Source organism: Ahaetulla prasina, chromosome 3 (genome assembly GCF_028640845.1).
Source record: "Ahaetulla prasina isolate Xishuangbanna chromosome 3, ASM2864084v1, whole genome shotgun sequence".
Taxonomy (NCBI): Eukaryota; Metazoa; Chordata; class Lepidosauria; order Squamata; family Colubridae; genus Ahaetulla; species Ahaetulla prasina.
The window spans coordinates 218,972,327-218,988,960 of NC_080541.1; the positions used below are offsets into that span (position 1 = coordinate 218,972,327).

The 16,634-nt window shown below is 43.1% G+C and overlaps 1 protein-coding gene across 1 annotated transcript in view; it reads right to left on the reverse strand.

Annotated features, from left to right (window-relative positions):
- Positions 1-298: 298 nt before the first annotated feature.
- The window catches only part of GATA5 (GATA binding protein 5), a 49,737-nt gene continuing 33,401 nt past the window's right edge, over positions 299-16,634 (reverse strand). The window contains exons 4-7 of the mRNA XM_058176712.1: positions 10,675-10,800; positions 6,648-6,730; positions 3,683-3,812; positions 299-451 (exon numbers count right to left, since the gene is read on the reverse strand). Coding sequence (XP_058032695.1) covers positions 299-451; positions 3,683-3,812; positions 6,648-6,730; positions 10,675-10,800 — 492 coding nt within the window. The remainder of the gene's footprint in view (positions 452-3,682; positions 3,813-6,647; positions 6,731-10,674; positions 10,801-16,634) is intronic.

The following is a 16,634-nucleotide window of genomic DNA, read 5'->3' on the forward strand; positions in this document are numbered from 1 at the left end:
TTTTTTTTGATTGGCGAAAGAATATCAACTTTTTTAGAGAGTCAAAGAGCCCCCAAAAAAGAGAGAGTCAGCGGCAAAGGATGGCAGGCAGGGTGCCACTGGCAGCCTCGGTAGGTAGAGAAGGAAGGAAGGTAGGTAGGTAGGTAGGTATCTCCCAAGGAACAGAAAACCATATTGATTACAAGAAACCTTGCAGATCCAAAGGATTACAGTCCAGAAATCTTGTCAGCTGCCCAGTGATGTCCCGAAGGATGGTAAGAAGGGACTCCTTGGTTTTTCAAACGGAAGGCTGGTTTGCTTAGGCCAGGGCCAAGGCGCACCATGAGTCTTGACGGTGGGCAACGCTTAGACCTGATGGTTGGGACATGGCAGATGGAAAATTGTAGTCTTCTGGCTCATACTTGAACTGGGGATGAGGCTCTTCCATCCCGTTTTCAGAATGTCCGGGACCCTGCAGCAGTCAGCAATAATAATCAATGAGTTCATCACCACAAATAGGACATTCTTAAGAGACAATGGTTAGGTACTGTTCTGGCTATATTGCTACAGGGAGTCCTCGACTTATCGTCCTTGGTTTAGTGCCCGTTCGAAACAGTAAAAAACATGGGCTTACAACAGTGAAATGCAAAATTTTCCCCTACCAGTTCTGTGGGCGTGGCTTGGTGTTGGGGGGTCATGTGACTGGGTGGGTGTGGCCAAACTTTTTAAAGCATTTTTTAACTGCCTATTCGTCCGAACCGTTAGTAAAAAAATGCTTAAAAAAAAAAAAGGTTCCAACGATCAGGTGTGACAATCAGCTGTGCCATGCGATCGTCGGAACCTTTTTTTTTTTACTTTTTTAAAAACATTTTTTACTACTGGTCTGGGAGAACCGGCTCGAACCGGTAGCATTTCACCCCTGGTTTACAACCACCCTCGCAGTTACAACTGTTGTGTGCCCACAGTTACACGATCAAAATCCGGGTGCTTGCAGAGGGCATGCCTTTACAATGGTTGCAGCATGCTGGGGGTCCAGGGGTCCCCCATGTGTGACTTTCCTAGTCAATGGGGGAAACCAGATTCACTTAACGACCACCTCATTCACAACAATTGCAGGGATTCTCTTAACAACTGTGGCAAAAAAAAAAGTTGTACAATTGGACACAACTCAGTCCCCCTTGGTTACTTGCTTAGGCTTCTCAGTTTTGTAGCAATTTCCTTTTTTTAAAAAGGAAGTATATTTATCCAGATGTTTTTGTAACGTGTCTATTGAAAAAAAAAAATGACACAAACATTTGGTAGGAATCCAAGTACTCCCCAATTTACAACCATTCATTTATCCCAAAGGTGCTTTTTCAGGAGGCAACTGAACTTTCTTGTTTTTTCTTTGAAGACGTTTTGCTTCTCGTCCAGGAAGCTTCTTCAGCTCTGACTGGGTGGTGGGGAATGGAAGGATTTATATTCCTTGCAGACAGCAGGTCATTTGCATCCTTTTAGAAGATCGTATTTATTTATTTATTTATTAATCACATTTATATACCGCCCTATCTCCCGAAGGACTCAGGGCGGTTCACAGGCAAATAAAAAACATATAAATACAGATTAAAATAACAATTAAAAAACTTATTCTACAAGGCCGAATTATTAAAAACAATATAAATAATAAAACCCATTTAAAACCAATAAATTTAAAATCTAATCCAGTCCTGCGCAGATGAATAAGTGTGTTTTAAGCTCGTGACGGAAGGTTCGGAGGTCCGGAAGTTGATGAAGTCCTGGGGGTAGTTCGTTCCAGAGGGACGAACCTGGATGACTGGATGACTGAGAATCTCTACAGACTTTTTTAGCTGTACAATTTGGGATGAACACCCTTAGAATGGTGCTGGAGTAGGAATGTATTTCCAGAGGGGGGAAAAAATTGCAGACTACAGGAACCATTTGCACCACTCAGGTGACTCTGAGGACACAGATAAACCTCCAGATGCAAATGACCAGCTGCCTGCAAGAAGTATAAATTTATTTATTTATTTATTTAATTTATTTATTGAATTTATATTGCCACCTATTCGCTCATGGTGAATCAAGGCGGCTTACAGAATATAAAAAAAAAACACATTTAAAAAACAGTAAAACTCATAAAAAAATCAAATAAATTAATGGAATGGAATGGAATGGAATGGAATGGAATGGAATGGAATGGAATAGAATAGAATAGAATAGAATAGAATAGAATAGAATAGAATAGAATTGGATAAACCTCCAAGTAGCCTCAACAACTCATGAAAAGGATGCAAATGACCAGCTGCCTGCAAGGATTATAAATTTATTTATTTATTGAATTTATATTGCCGCCTATTCACTCATGGTGACTCAAGGCGGCTTATAGAATATAAAAAAACCACATTTAAAAAACAGTAAAACTCATAAAAAATCAAATAAATTAATGGAATGGAATGGAATGGAATGGAATAGAATAGAATGGAATGGAATGGAATGGAATGGAATGGAATGGAATGGAATGGAATGGAATGGAATGGAATGGAATGGAATGGAATAGAATAGAATAGAATAGAATAGAATAACAGAGTTGGACTAGAAGACCAACCCTCTGCCTAAGCAGCAAACCCTACACCAAAATCACCCCTGACCCCCACCTCCCGCCCCGGTGATAGCCAATCACACGAGCCATTTAATGGGTTCCATCCCGCTTTGGATTCCCCAGGCCCACGGGCAGAACCAGGTCTTCAGCGCCTTCCGAAAGAGAATTAGGGTGGGGGCCATTCTAATCTCTGGGGGAATGATGTTCCAGAGAGAGGGAGCCACCACGGAGAAGGCCCTTCTTCTGGGTCCCACCAGGTGTATCTTCCTCGGGGATGGGACCCACAGCATTCCCTGCCTCCCTGCTCTGATGGGTCAGGTAGATGTGACCGGCAAGAGACAGTGCCTCAGATAACCTGGTCCCTCCTTCAATAAATCTTTCCATTCCCCACTTATCCTATGAAGAAGTTTCTTGGATGAGAATCGAAACGTCTTCGGAAGACAAAAACAAGTCAGTCCAGCTGCCTCCTGAAAAAGCACCTTTGGGACAACCATGACCTGGACGACGGACAATCTTGACAAAATCAATTCATTTAGTGATTGTTTAAGATATACGGCACTGAAAATAGGGACTCACAATCATCGTAGTCACAGGATCAGGATTTGTGCGCTTGGCAACAGGCATATGTTTACAGTGGTTGCAGAGACCTGGGTTCACATGACCACTATTTGCGACCATTCCAGCTGGCTTCCGAAAAGTCAGTGTGTGTATGTGTGTGAGAGGGGGAGTCTGATTCACTTAATGACTGCGTGACTCCCTTAACAACCAAGGTGATTCACTTAATTCTCTGCGGCAAAAAAAGGCCGTCACTAGGGGAAAGTCAGATTCACTTAATGACTGCATGACTCTCTTAGTGACTGTGGTGATGTGCTTGATATCTCTGTGGCAAAAAAGGGCGCCAGTGGGGGTGGGGTAGTCAGATTCACCTAATGGCTGCATGACTTACTTAACGACCAGGGTGATTTACTTTCTGTGACAACAAAAAAGGTCGTAAGATGGGGCATTAACAGCTGCCTCGCTTAGCTATGGAAGTTCCAGCCCCAAACGTGATTGTAAGTCGAGGACTGAGTATATCAATGTGAGGTCGCTGCTGATTCTACTGACCTGGGAAGTTGACACTATTGCTTGTCCCGGATATTGCGGTGTAATGGCGGGTTCGGTTTTTAAAGTGGCGGTGCTCTCTGAGTTTGTAAGTGAGGAAGGAGAGTTGGTGGTGGAAGTTGTGGAACCTGAGAGTGATAGAAAAATATAGATTAGAATGTATCTATAATCATCTATCAGACAATCAATCAATCATTATCTATCTGTCTATTTATCTTATCATCATCTATCATCTATCTATCATCAATCATCATCAGCTATCGATCTTTCATTATCATCTATCTATATCATCATCATTATCATCCATATATACGTAAATACATATATACATATATACATAAATATGTACATATATATGTACATAAATACATACACACACACACACACACATATATGTCTTTGGTTGTTCGGGTTTTCTCCCGTGTAAAATTGAAAGTGTCTTGGCAATGTTTCGAGGAAGTCTCATTCGTCATCTTCAGGCTTCAGCTTCATGCTTCTGGGAGCAATGTGTGATCGCAGCTGTTTCTTCCTTTAACTGTTAAAAGGAAGAAACAGCTGCGATCACACATTGCTCCCAGAAGCACGAAGCTGAAGCCTGAAGATGACGAATGAGACTTCCTCGAAACGTCGCCAAGACACTTCCAATTTTACACAGGAGAAAACCCGAACAACCAAAGACCTACATACAAACACCCATGTCATCATCTACTATCATCAGCTATCTATCTTTCATTATCATCTATCTATATATCATATCTATCTATCTGTCTGTCTGTCTATCTGTCTATCTAATCTATCTAGTCTATCTTATCTATCTACCTTCTATCGTCAATCTATCATCAATCAATCATCATCATCATATCTATCATCATCATCTATGTATCTATGTATCTATCATCATCATATCTATCTATGATGCAGATCCAGCAATTACCATTCACAATCCTTTTGTACTGTCATTCATTAGTATTTCCATCTACTTCAAAAGTTTTCACTGCCCTATACTATACAAATAGTCCTTGACTTACAACCATTCGTTTAGTGACTGTTTGAAGTTATAACAGCACTGAACAAAGTGACTCAGTTTTCACACTTAAGGCCATTGCAGCATCCCTGGGGTCCCGTGATCAGAATTTTGACGCATGGTTAACTGGTCCATATTTATGACGGTTGTAATGTCCCGGGGTCACGTGATCCCCTTTTGTGACCTCCTGACGAGCAAAGTCAATGGGAAAGCCAGATTCACTGAACAACTTTAGTTATTAATTTAACAACTGCAGTGATTCACTTAACAACGGTTGCAAGAAAGGTCATAAATTGGAGCAAAACTAATGTAATAAGTGTCTCGTTTAGCAACAGAAATTTTGGGCTTGCTTGTGGTCATAAGTCGAAGACTACCTGAAGGCCCAATGCCATTCGATCTGGTTGCCTCCAGGTTAGGATTCTAACCTAACTTTCCATTAGCTGATTCTAATGCAGTTCCTGATCCATTTCTATTTTTTAGAAACAATTTCTTAGCTGTCCCGATTACCAAAGGAGCTCTCCGCAGGGTCACGACAAGAAGCATTAAATCCAATAGCAAGAGGGAAATTATCCTCAAGAGCATGCCAGCGACAACAATACGGCCAAAACCCCAGAGTTTTAAATCACTCTTATGGCACCGAGAAGACACTGTTAGCATTGTAGGGAGAAGCCCAAACGTTTTCAAAAATAAAAAAAAAGAAAAGAAAAAGAAATCTCGAATAACTTAATGTGAATTAGTACACTCAGTGGCCATGAAATACCAGGAATGTTTGTGAACTGCTGGATAAGAATTTCAAAATTGATGGGAGTTGAGCTGAAAATACGGGAAGAAGAGGGCAGAGGTAATAGAAATCTCCAAAACTGTCTGCCCTATATAACATTTTGTTGGGATTTTCTTATGCATTTATTTACAGTCTTGCTGCCAAAGCCCTCAAGAAGGTTTACAGTTCAAAATGACTAAAATCAATCTTTAACCATCATTCTTTGTTAGATCAGGGAAAATCTAGAGCAGGGGAGCGATCCATCTTGAATTGTAGAGCTTTAGGCTAAGAATTTGGATAGGGCAAGAGGTTGAGAATAAAACACAACTCCCTGTTGTCCAGAGCTGCAAAAACGACACGATCGCTTGCCTACACATAGTTTGTTGAAATAACTACTAGCTGGGCACATCTATAAAACCAGGAGGCAAACTAAAATCTGCAAGCCACAATGGATGCATTCACACAATACACTAAACCTGCATTTCCCAAGGGGATGCTTGTTATATGGACTGGGAAGGCATAGTATTCCAACATGTCTTGATGCTTCTAAGCTAGCGATGGCTAGGCTAAGCTAAAATCAACCAAACTATATTATCCGTTAGAATATCAGATATTATCCTACGCAAATTCAGCCAAAGAATAACTGTCTTCTTCCTTTCTGCTCTCTATCTGGAGAATTTAATAGCAATAGCACTTAGATTTATATACCGCTTCACGGTGCTTTACAGCCCTCTCTAAGCAGTTTACAGAGTCAGCAACTCCAACAATTTGGCTACTCATTTTACCGACCTTGGAAGGATGAAAGGCTGAGTCAACCTTGAGCCGATCAGAATCGAACTCCTGGCAGTGAGCAATGAATTAGCCTGCAATACCACATTCTAACCACTGTGCCATCACATACAAACTACAAGCCTTTTGGGACTTCAAGATGCCTTCTACTGCGGTGGACCCCAATCGGTTCCGTGGTGAGGTTTTTCCCCTGGACCCTGGAGGGATGGATGGGTTTGCATACTGCTTGCATCACACTATGCTTGTTTGCGTGGCCCAGTTTTTGGCATGCCGCAGCCCAGGGCCCATCCACAGATCAGGGGTTGGAGACCTCTGACCTGGATGACTGAAAATCTCCATAAACATTTATCTATGCACTAACGAACAGAATAATAATGAAATACTTACTATTTGCTGAGGATTTGCTTTTATTGACATTTTTAGGTTTCCGTTTTCTGGTCTGGATGCTTTCCTTTTTCATTGCCAGAGGTCTTGGCACCTTGATATTTAAAAAAAAAAGAAAAAAGAAAAAAAGAGCACAAACCGTCAATACTGGTTTAGGCCTGCATTTCTGCTCTTGGTGCCTACCATACATTCTTGCCCGCATGTGGACGTGATACTTGCACACAAATATGCATGACGTCCTTGTCCTTCACTGCAAACTGTTTTCCTCAATGGCTGTCCTTGGCTAGTAAAAGGAGCGAGGCACAATATTCGGAACACTTTCTGAATGATATATTATCTTTCCTACCAGGCTTCATCCTCTTCAGCAGGGGTGTCAAACTCAATTTTATTGAGGGCTACATCAAGGATGTGTTTGACCTCGGGGACGAGCATGATGTCACTCGTGTCAGGAGGGGCACCTGTGGTGGTCCGAGCGTTCTGCCAGCGAGAACAGACTCCCGAGCTCCATTTTTGGTTGCGGTGGCCTCCTGCAACCCCTCTGCCGGCAAAAACGGAGCTTGGAAGGGCTGCGCGCAGCCCTCGTGAGTTGTTTTTGCTGGCAGGTGCACAGAGGAATGATTGAGTCTGTCATCTGCACCTCTATAACTGTCTGGTTTGGTTCTGCAACCCAGCAGGACAGACGCAGACTTCAGGGGTTCATTAGAAGCGCAGAAAAAAACAATGGCTACCAACCTGCCTTCCATTGAGGACCTGTATAATGCAGGAGTCAAAAAGAGGGCTGTGAAAATATCTACAGACCCCTCACATCCTGGACATAAATTGTTTCAACTTCTACCCTCAAAACGACTCTATAGAGCACTGCACACCAGAACGACTAGACACAAGAACAGTTTTTTCCCCGAACGCCATCACTCTGCTAAACAAATAATTCCCTCAACACTGTCAAACTATTACTAAATCTGCACTACTTATTAATCTTCTCATCGTTCCCATCACCAATCTCTTTCCACTGTAACTTTGTTGCTTGTATCCTTACGGTTTATATTGATGTTGGAGTTGAAGTCCACAAGTCTTAAAGGGACCAAGGTTGGAGACCCCTGCCTTGGAGAATACATCGACCCCCTCCAATCTACGACAGCCTCTCAAATATTGGAACACTGCTATCCTATCACCCTTAAGTTCTTTATTTTCATTGAACTAGACCAGTGATGGCGAACCTTGTAGGCGCCGAATGCCCAAACTGTGCGTGCGTGAATGCCCAAACCGAAAGATGTGCATGTGCATCTGACTTTTGGAGGGAACTTTTGGAGGGAAAATTCTCGTTAATGACTGGCCGGTGCCTCAGCCAGAATAGTGAGAGCTTCTCCTCTGGTTTATTTGCTGGGGTTCACACCATACAATAAAGAGCTGTTGTTACAGGAAACCTGTCTCCTGTCTCCTCAATCGCCCAATCTAACACATGCATACGCAGCAGAGACCCCAAAGAACAGCTGGTCGACGGGAAGCAGGGCATCCTAACACCGGCAGCGCGGCAAGATCTTTCTCTTTCATGAGCTTCTGTTTCGTGGTTTGCAGGGAAACAGAAGCTCATGAAAGAAACGCCACTGTTGTGTCTTGCCCGCCCTCAGAGCAGCCGGGGCCTTCTTACCTGCTCCCGAACACTGAGGAATGTATGCCTCCCGGCCCAAGTCCTGGCTCCACGCCCACACAAACTGCAGAGGAAGGAGTATTTCCCGGCCCCAGCCCTGACTCCATGCCCAGGCAAACGGAGCAGCTAGACCCCTCCCCCTCCTCCACAGCATGTGAGCCTGAGGAGGGTTTATTCCCAACAGCTGCTGATTGGAGTGACCCTCGCATCAGAAGATTGGAGAGGCGGAGGCAACGGAAGGAAGGGAGGGGCAGGCCTTAATGAGTGCTGAGTCATGGAGCCACACCCCATGGCCTATATAAAGGATCTGCTTTCTGGCAGTCTCTGAGTCAGGCAAAGTCGAACTTATCTTGCTGAAGTCACTTTCTGGTCTCCTGCCTGCTCTGAGGACTTTGCTAGGACTTTGGGCAGAGCTGCAGAGGCAAGCCTGATTCGGATTTCCCTGACCCGGCTGTCAGCGGAGGAGTGGGACACGACAGCCACGGAGATCTGACCTGGGGTGACGATGCGCGTGCCAACAGAGAGGGCTCTGCGTGCCACCTGTGGCTTGCATGCCATAGGTTCGCCATCATGGAACTAGACATATCCAATCCCTGCAATCTTTCTTCATACGTTTTAGCCTTCAGTCCTCTAATCACCCTTGTTGCTCTTCTTTGCACTCTTTCTGGAATCTCAGCGTCTTTTTTTGTATCGCGGTGACCAAAATTGGATGCAGTGATCCAAATGTGGTCCCAGTAAAGCAGTAAATACTTCACGCAGTCTTGATATTAATATTCTTCTGTTATTGCAGCCTAGGACTGCATTAGCTTTAATAATAATAACAGAGTTGGAAGGGATCTTGGAGGTCTTCTAGTCCAACCCCCTGCTTAGGCAGGAAACCCTACACCACTTCAGACAAATGGTTATCTAATCTCTTCTTAAAAACTTCCAGTGTTGGAGCATTTACAACTTCTAGAGGCAACTTGTTCCACTGATAAATTGTTCTCACTGTCAGGAACTTTCTCCTTAGTTCTAAGTTGCTTCTCTCGTTGATTAGTTTCCACCCATTGCTTCTTGTCCTGCCCTCAGGTGCTTTGGAGAATAGCTTTTGACAGGACTGCACCATCTGATGACTACTGAGTGTAGTTATCAGATGGTGACTACACTCAGAGCTCTTGCCTCACAATCAGGAGGCTGTGAGTTCGATCCTAGGGAGAGGCAGATATTTCTCACTCTGGGCTCAATGAGAATATTATCTACTGAATATAATTCCTCATTGGCGACCGGAAGAGCATCCAGCCAGTAATCACTCAGCTCTATTCAATTGCCCAGACTCCACCCCACAAGAGATTATAAGGTCATTAAAAGAAGATGATGATGGTGACTACAAGCTTAAAAGATGCTTGCTCCTTGGGAGGAAAGTTATGGAAAACCTAAAAAGCAGAGACATCATCTTGCCAACAAAGATCTATATAGTCAAAGCTATTATTTCCCCAAAGTACCATATTTTTCAGAGTATAAAACGCATCCTTTTTCCCCCAAGAAAGAGGGTGAAAATCTGGGCGCATCTTATACTCTGAATGTAGCCCCTACCAAGCCTCTCAAATGGAGGCTTCAGAGGCTGAAAGAAGCTTCAGAAAGGAACCTCCCAAACAGAGCTTCAGAAAAAAAGCCCCCAAACAGAGCTTCAGAGAAAAAGCCCCCAAACAGAGCTTCAGGAAAAAAGCCCCCACCCAAACAGAGCTTCAGAGAAAAAGCCCCCAAACAGAGCTTCAGAAAAAAAGCCCCCAAACAGAGCTTCAGAGAAAAAGCCCCCAAACAGAACTTCAGAAAAAAAGCCCCCAAACAGAGCTTCAGGAAAAAAGCCCCCAAACAGAGCTTCAGGAAAAAAGCCCCCAAACAGAACTTCAGAAAAGAACCTCCCAAACAGAGCTTCAGAGACTTTTTTTCTGAAGCTGTTTCAGAGGCTTCCAGAGGCAGAAAAAAGTTTTTCTGAAACAGAGTTTCAGAAGTTTCAGAGGCAGAAAAAAAAGCAAGGCACAGAGCTCACAACCAAGGAACCTGTTGCTAAAATTCACCTCTGGGAACAACGGATTGGGGGTATTCCAGGAGGCCAATCCACCTGCCAATCATTTTTTCTTATTTTCCTCCCCAAAAACTAAGGTGTGTCTTATACTCTGGTGCGTCTTATACTCTAAAAAATACGGTAATAGGAAGATAGATCATAAGGAAGACTGAGGACAGAGGAGCCCGACCTACTGTGGTCCATGGGGGTTGTAAAGAGTCAGACGTGACTTAGCAACTGAACAACAACATCCGAGCAACTATTTCTGAAGGATAATTACCAACGACAATCAATACATCAAGGTATTCAAACGTAAGAAATACATCAAGCTATGCTCTCATCTTACCCCGTGGAGTTTCATGTATAATCCACATGCGTTGCACACCGGTTCCCCTTCTGCGTTCCGTCTCCAGAGGGTTGTGTTGGTTGTGTGACAGTTAGTGCAGCAAAGACCAGCTCGACGAGTTGAAGACTGCCAAGTAAAAGAGAAAGAAATAGTCTTAAGAACAGAAGCACAATTTTTGGAAGGAAAGGGGAGCTGGGGGCGGGGGGGAAGTATTATGAAGCATCAATTCAGAGGCGATCAAAATTAAAACCATTTCCCAAAACATGAAAAGCCTTAATTCCACATTAAAGACAACACAATTCATTGGAAGCAATAACCGTCTGCTGAGATCATGTCTTTTTTGCAGTGTGCATGGTGGTTTTTTGTTTTTAAAGGGTTATGACATATTCTGGTAATATCCCTTTAAATCCTCTTCCCCGAATTTAAGTGGACTTTTGCCAGGGGGAAATCTTTGACAAAGCACCAGAGGAGAAGCTGAGCAAAAGATTTAACACTGTGTGTTTTCTTTCTCTTTCTCTGTTTTCCCTTTTCTCTCTCTTTATATTTCTATATTTCTAAATCAGAGCATTTCTTACAGTCCAATACTCCCCTCATCCATCTGTCTGTCTGTCCCTGTCTCTCTCTCTCTCTCTCTCCATTATTATCTATCTATCCATCTATCTATCCATCCATCCATAATTATCTATCTAATCTATCTATCATCTATCTTTCTATCTATCCATCCATCCATCCATCCATCTATCCATCCATCTATCCCTCTAACCATCTTATCCATCTTCTATCTATCAATCTTCTATCCATCTCTCTCTCTCTATCCATCCATCTATCCATCTATCCATCCATCCATCCATCCATCCATCTATCTATCCATCCATCTATCTATCCATCCATTTATCTATCCATCCATCCATCTATCTATCTTAAGCCAAAGAAAGCTATGTAACCATTTAGATATTCACGGTATTGTGAAGCCATGGCTTAAAGAAGACCAAGCATGACTTCACAATACAGAACCCATGAATACCTAAATGGAAGTCTGTGACTTCCAGAAAACTGTGGGTCCATGCAACTGCTGGCTAAATGCCCTCCCACCCCCAGTCATTCTGAGATTGTGTACATATTCCAAAGAGCAAGGAAGTGCTGTGATCACAAAAAAAGGACAATGGCATGGATGTGCCCAATACGCCTCCCTGGATCACTTAGCAGCTGTTTTGAAAAGCAGAACAGACTTCTATAGAAATTGTTGTTTTTAATCCCTTGAACTGCCTAACAAACAGGTCAAATACATTCTAGTTCCTCCTCTGAGATCAAGAACATTACTGCCATTTCAAGGGATCATGGGGTTAACTGTCTTCATTCCATTTTGTAACTTTTTCCTCTAATTTTCTTTCTTTTTCTTCTTTAAGGAGTGTCTATGGAAAAGTATGTAGATCAAAAAAGGCAAGATGGCAACCAGGGTTGGGTAATCCAAACCCCACCTGTTTTTTCTTCTTTTTATGTGCTTTGATGTGTACCACCCCCCCCCCAAAAACCGGGTTTTGCACAATTCAAAAGTTGTGGCTGCTTTCAGAATTGTTTGAACCAGTGACTCATTAAAGCAGCTGTATTTTTTCTGCCTTGTGGTGCTAAATGAACCATGTGAGTTAACCAACTTTTTTTTCCCATGATAAACTCCAAGGCGGAGAAATACATACGTGATAAATCGAAGGACAAAATTTAAAAACTTAGCTCATATGTTTTCCCAGGATCAAAGCATTGGTAGAAACACTCTTGGCTCTTTTGCTTTTAAGGTGGTTAGAATTCTTTTAAAAAGAGAAGGCTCTTAAACTGCACAAACAAATTTGCATTCAGATCATTCCTCTGCTCCAAAGGGTAGGAAACAGATCCTTATTACACGTAGTGCTAAGCTTGCAACGAATAGAATAGAATAGAATAGAATAGAATAGAATAGAATAGAATAGAATAACAAAGTTGGAAGGGACCTTGAAGATCTTCAAGTTCAACCCCCTTCTTAGGCAGGAAACCCTACACCATTTCAGACAAATGGTTGTCCAATCTCTTCTTAAAAACTTCCACTGTTGGAGCATTCACAACTTCTGGTGGCAAGTTGTTCCACTGATCAATTGTTCTCACTGTCAAGAAATTCCTCTTTAGTTCTAGGTTGCTTCTATCATGTCACCCCTAGTACTTCTTTTCATTAAAACTAAACATACCCAATTCCAACAACCGTTCTTTATATGTTTTAGCCTCCAGTCCCCGAATCATCTTTGTTGCTGTTCTTTGCACTCTGAATGAATTTCCTGCATTCATATAGCGAGTGTTTGATGTTACCAAGGACATATTATCAGTCCCCACATTGATCACATGATCAAAATTTGGGTTCTTGGCAACTGGCATTTAAATACAACCCTAAGCTAGGAGGGGCAACTGTGAACTTCTAAACGTAGGTAAATGAGAGAGAAGACAAAAGGAAATAGAAACCCAGATGACACCAGTGTAAATAGAAAAGGGGGTTTGGGGGAGGGGAAGAAAGAATGTTATATAAATGTACAATTATGATGATAGATGTGTAATGGGTAAAATTGAAAAGAAACTGAAAAGAAAGCATATATTAATAGAAAATTGGGGCTGCTCGGATACTACGAGGGGAAATATTGGACAACAAAGGAGAAAGAAAGGAGAGAGGAGGAGAGAGTAAGTTAGGAGAGGAGAAGGAGAGAGAGGAATGGAAGAAAGGGAAAAGGAGAGGAAGAAAGGATAGGGGGCAAGAGGAGAAAAGGTGAGAAGGGGGAAAGAGGGGAGGAGTGGGGGAAAGGAAGGGGAAGTAGGGAGGAGGAAGGAGAGGAGGAAAAAAGAAAGTAGAAGAGGAGAAGAGAAGAGAAGGTAAGGAAGAGAAAGAAAGGAGGAGAAGGTGGTTTGTTGTAAAATGAGAGAAAAGAAAGGGTAGAAGAGCAACCCCAAATGTAATTAAAAATTAGTTTTTCTTTTTTTTTCTTTAGAAAATATATGTATATGTGTGATTAACCATGAATAAGAGGATGTACATTTACAATGTGTTTATAAGAAATAAAATAAAAAACTATTTAAAAAGAAAATAAACGTTTCTACAACGTGACCGCAACACCCATCAACCCTCGCTCTTGGTCACCCCTAAACGGTCTAGGACAATTCACCACAGTCAACTTGCCATGGCCAAAGGAAGGGACAGAATAAAATGTGTATGACAAAAATTGAAATATTTTATAAATAATTCAATTGAATTCTTATAAATTGTCCTGTGGCAAGTTGTTGTCCAGCGAGTTGGTTGTGGTGAATTGTCCGGCAGCGAGTTGGCCGTGGTGAGTTGGCCACAGTGGGTTGCCTCATTCCGACCCCAACAAGAGGATATTGGGAATTGTAGTTCAGCAACAGTTGGAAGGCTCCAGTTTCTCTCCCATTCTTTGCTAGCCTGACCTTTTCTTGACATGTTAACGGAGGGACAGTTTTTGGGTGGTGAAGGAGGATCTCCAGAACACAAAACTTCTCCAAATGGCTGCTCGCAAAACTAGATCACAGGCTCACTTCAGTTCTCACTTCAGGTGCTTCAAGAATACTTCGCAACCTTCGCGAGACAAAGTTTCTGCCTGTGAGGATCATAATCCAGCTGCTTTGGAAATTATGTACGCGCCGGAGAATTTCATATCTGTTTACTTTTACTATTAAAAACTTGGGACTACGCATGATGGATGAAGTGAAAGAAGCAGGAACTCGAATGCCCAGCTCGGCAAACTTCATAAGCGCTGATCAGCATTAGTGTAAAATGGATGGCGTGACAAGGCAGAGGAGACGTTTCAACATTTAGGTTTTGCAAAAACAGTTGTTAAAAGTAGAAAGTGCAGCCATACTGGAAGCTGCCTTTTTTTCTGAGTCTCTTTCTTGGCCTTCCAAAAGATTTGTGGTTAACTTCTTCTATCCCAGGGGTGTCAAACTCAAGGCCCAGGGGCTGGATCCGGCCCACGGGGTGCTTAGATCTGGCCCAGGGGGTTGTCCTAGAAGGGCCGCAGGGCTTCTGCCAGCAAAAACGGAGCTCAGGAGGGCTGCGTGCGGCCCTCCCGAGCTCCATTTTCACTGGCAGAGGGTTTGCAGGAGGCCATCACAGCCGAAAACGGGAGATCGGGAGCCCGTTTTTGCTGGCCGAGCTCTTGAACCACCACAGGCGCCCCCAACATGAGGGACGTCAAACTGGCCACACCATCCTGGCCCTCCCTCAAGGTCAAACACAACCCTGATGCTGCCCTCAATGAAATTTGAGTTTGACATCCTATGTTCTACCCCAGGTTCAAGGAACGATAAAGAGGCTTCTGACCTTCTTAAAAGGATCAGAATATTCCCCAGTGGCCTTTTGGTGGTTTTAAATGCACCTCACCCAATGCACAACATGTTGCCCTTAGCCGGTAGAGATAGTTCGTCTACCGACCGTTCAAAGTTATATTGGCACTGAAAAAAATGGCTAATGACTGTTTCTCACACTGATGGCCATTGCAGGATCCCCATGGGGACAACAATCAAAATTTGGGTGCTTGGCAACTGGCATGTAAATATGACCCTAGGAGTCTAGGAGAACTTCTGTGAACTTCTAAATGTTTCTACAACGTGACTGCAACACCCATCAACCCTCGGCCTTGGTCACCCCAACAGGGGCTATGCAGCCAACTCGCCACAGCCAACTTGCCACGGCCAACTCATCATCGCTTATGATCAATGCAGCATCCCCATGGTCGCACAGGGCCTCTGTGGCTCAGGCTGCTAATGCAGTCTGTTATTAACGGCAGCTGCCTGCAATTACTGCAGGTTCTAGTCCCACCAGGCCCAAGGTTGACTCAGCCTTCCATCCTTTATAAGGTAGGTAAAATGAGGACCCAGATTGTTGGGGGCAATAAGTTGACTTTTTATATAATTATACAAATAGGATGAAGACTATTGCTAACATAATGTAAGCCACCTTGAGTCTTCGGAGAAGGGCGGGATATAAATGCAAATAATAATAATAATAATAATGATCCAAATTTAACCACTTGGCAACTGATTCATATTTATGACAGCTGCAGTGTCTTGGGGTCACGAGATCCCCTTTCCGTCAAGCAGAGTCTATGGGGGTTCACTTAACAACCGTGTCACTAATGTAACAACCGCAGCAATTCACTTATTAGCTGTGGCCCATCTAGCCCTCAAATGGGGCAGAATTGACTTAAGAACCATCTCGTTCGGCAGTAAAATTCTGGACTCCATTGCGGCCGTAAGTCGAGGATTACCTGCGTGTTACACAGCCCTTCAAGGAAGAAGGCTCTTCTTCTAAAGCACACTTGAGTAACACGTCCCTTTTGTTTTGACATTTGGCAACACCAGTGAAATGAAAGAAGAAGAAAAAAAATCTTGTTTGGATAATGAAAAAGGGGAGGAGGGAAGCCCCCAAATCATTCCCATCATTTTCAGAACCGAGAGTGAATTTCTCCTCCCTTTTACTCCAACCGCCTTTGCAAAAAGGGTTGACCTTGCTCGAAGTTGCTGATTTCAATGCTGGCCCAATGCCGGTTTGTTTATACAAAAATCAGGCCAAGTCCTTAAGCAGAAAGCTAATCCGCGAACTACCTAAGCCCCAAATGCAGTTGATAAGCTCTCCTCTGCATAGTGAGTTTCACTCACTCTCTAAAGCCAGTGGACTTTTCTGGTGAAGACTTGCTCCAGAGTTGTTGTTGTTGTTGTTGTTGTTGTTGTCCCGTCCCCCCCCCGCCCCACAGTTCCTTTGGCGGTTTATTGCAAGAAAAGAAGAAAGGAAAATAAACCCAGAGAACAGAGATCCAAGCAGCGGATTCAAAACAAGAACATCCTAATCCCAAATAGGAACAGAAACGCAGCTCGCAGCTTGTGTTGTAAGGTTTTTCTTGATGAAATAAAATCCATTGCTTGCACAGCTCTGATGC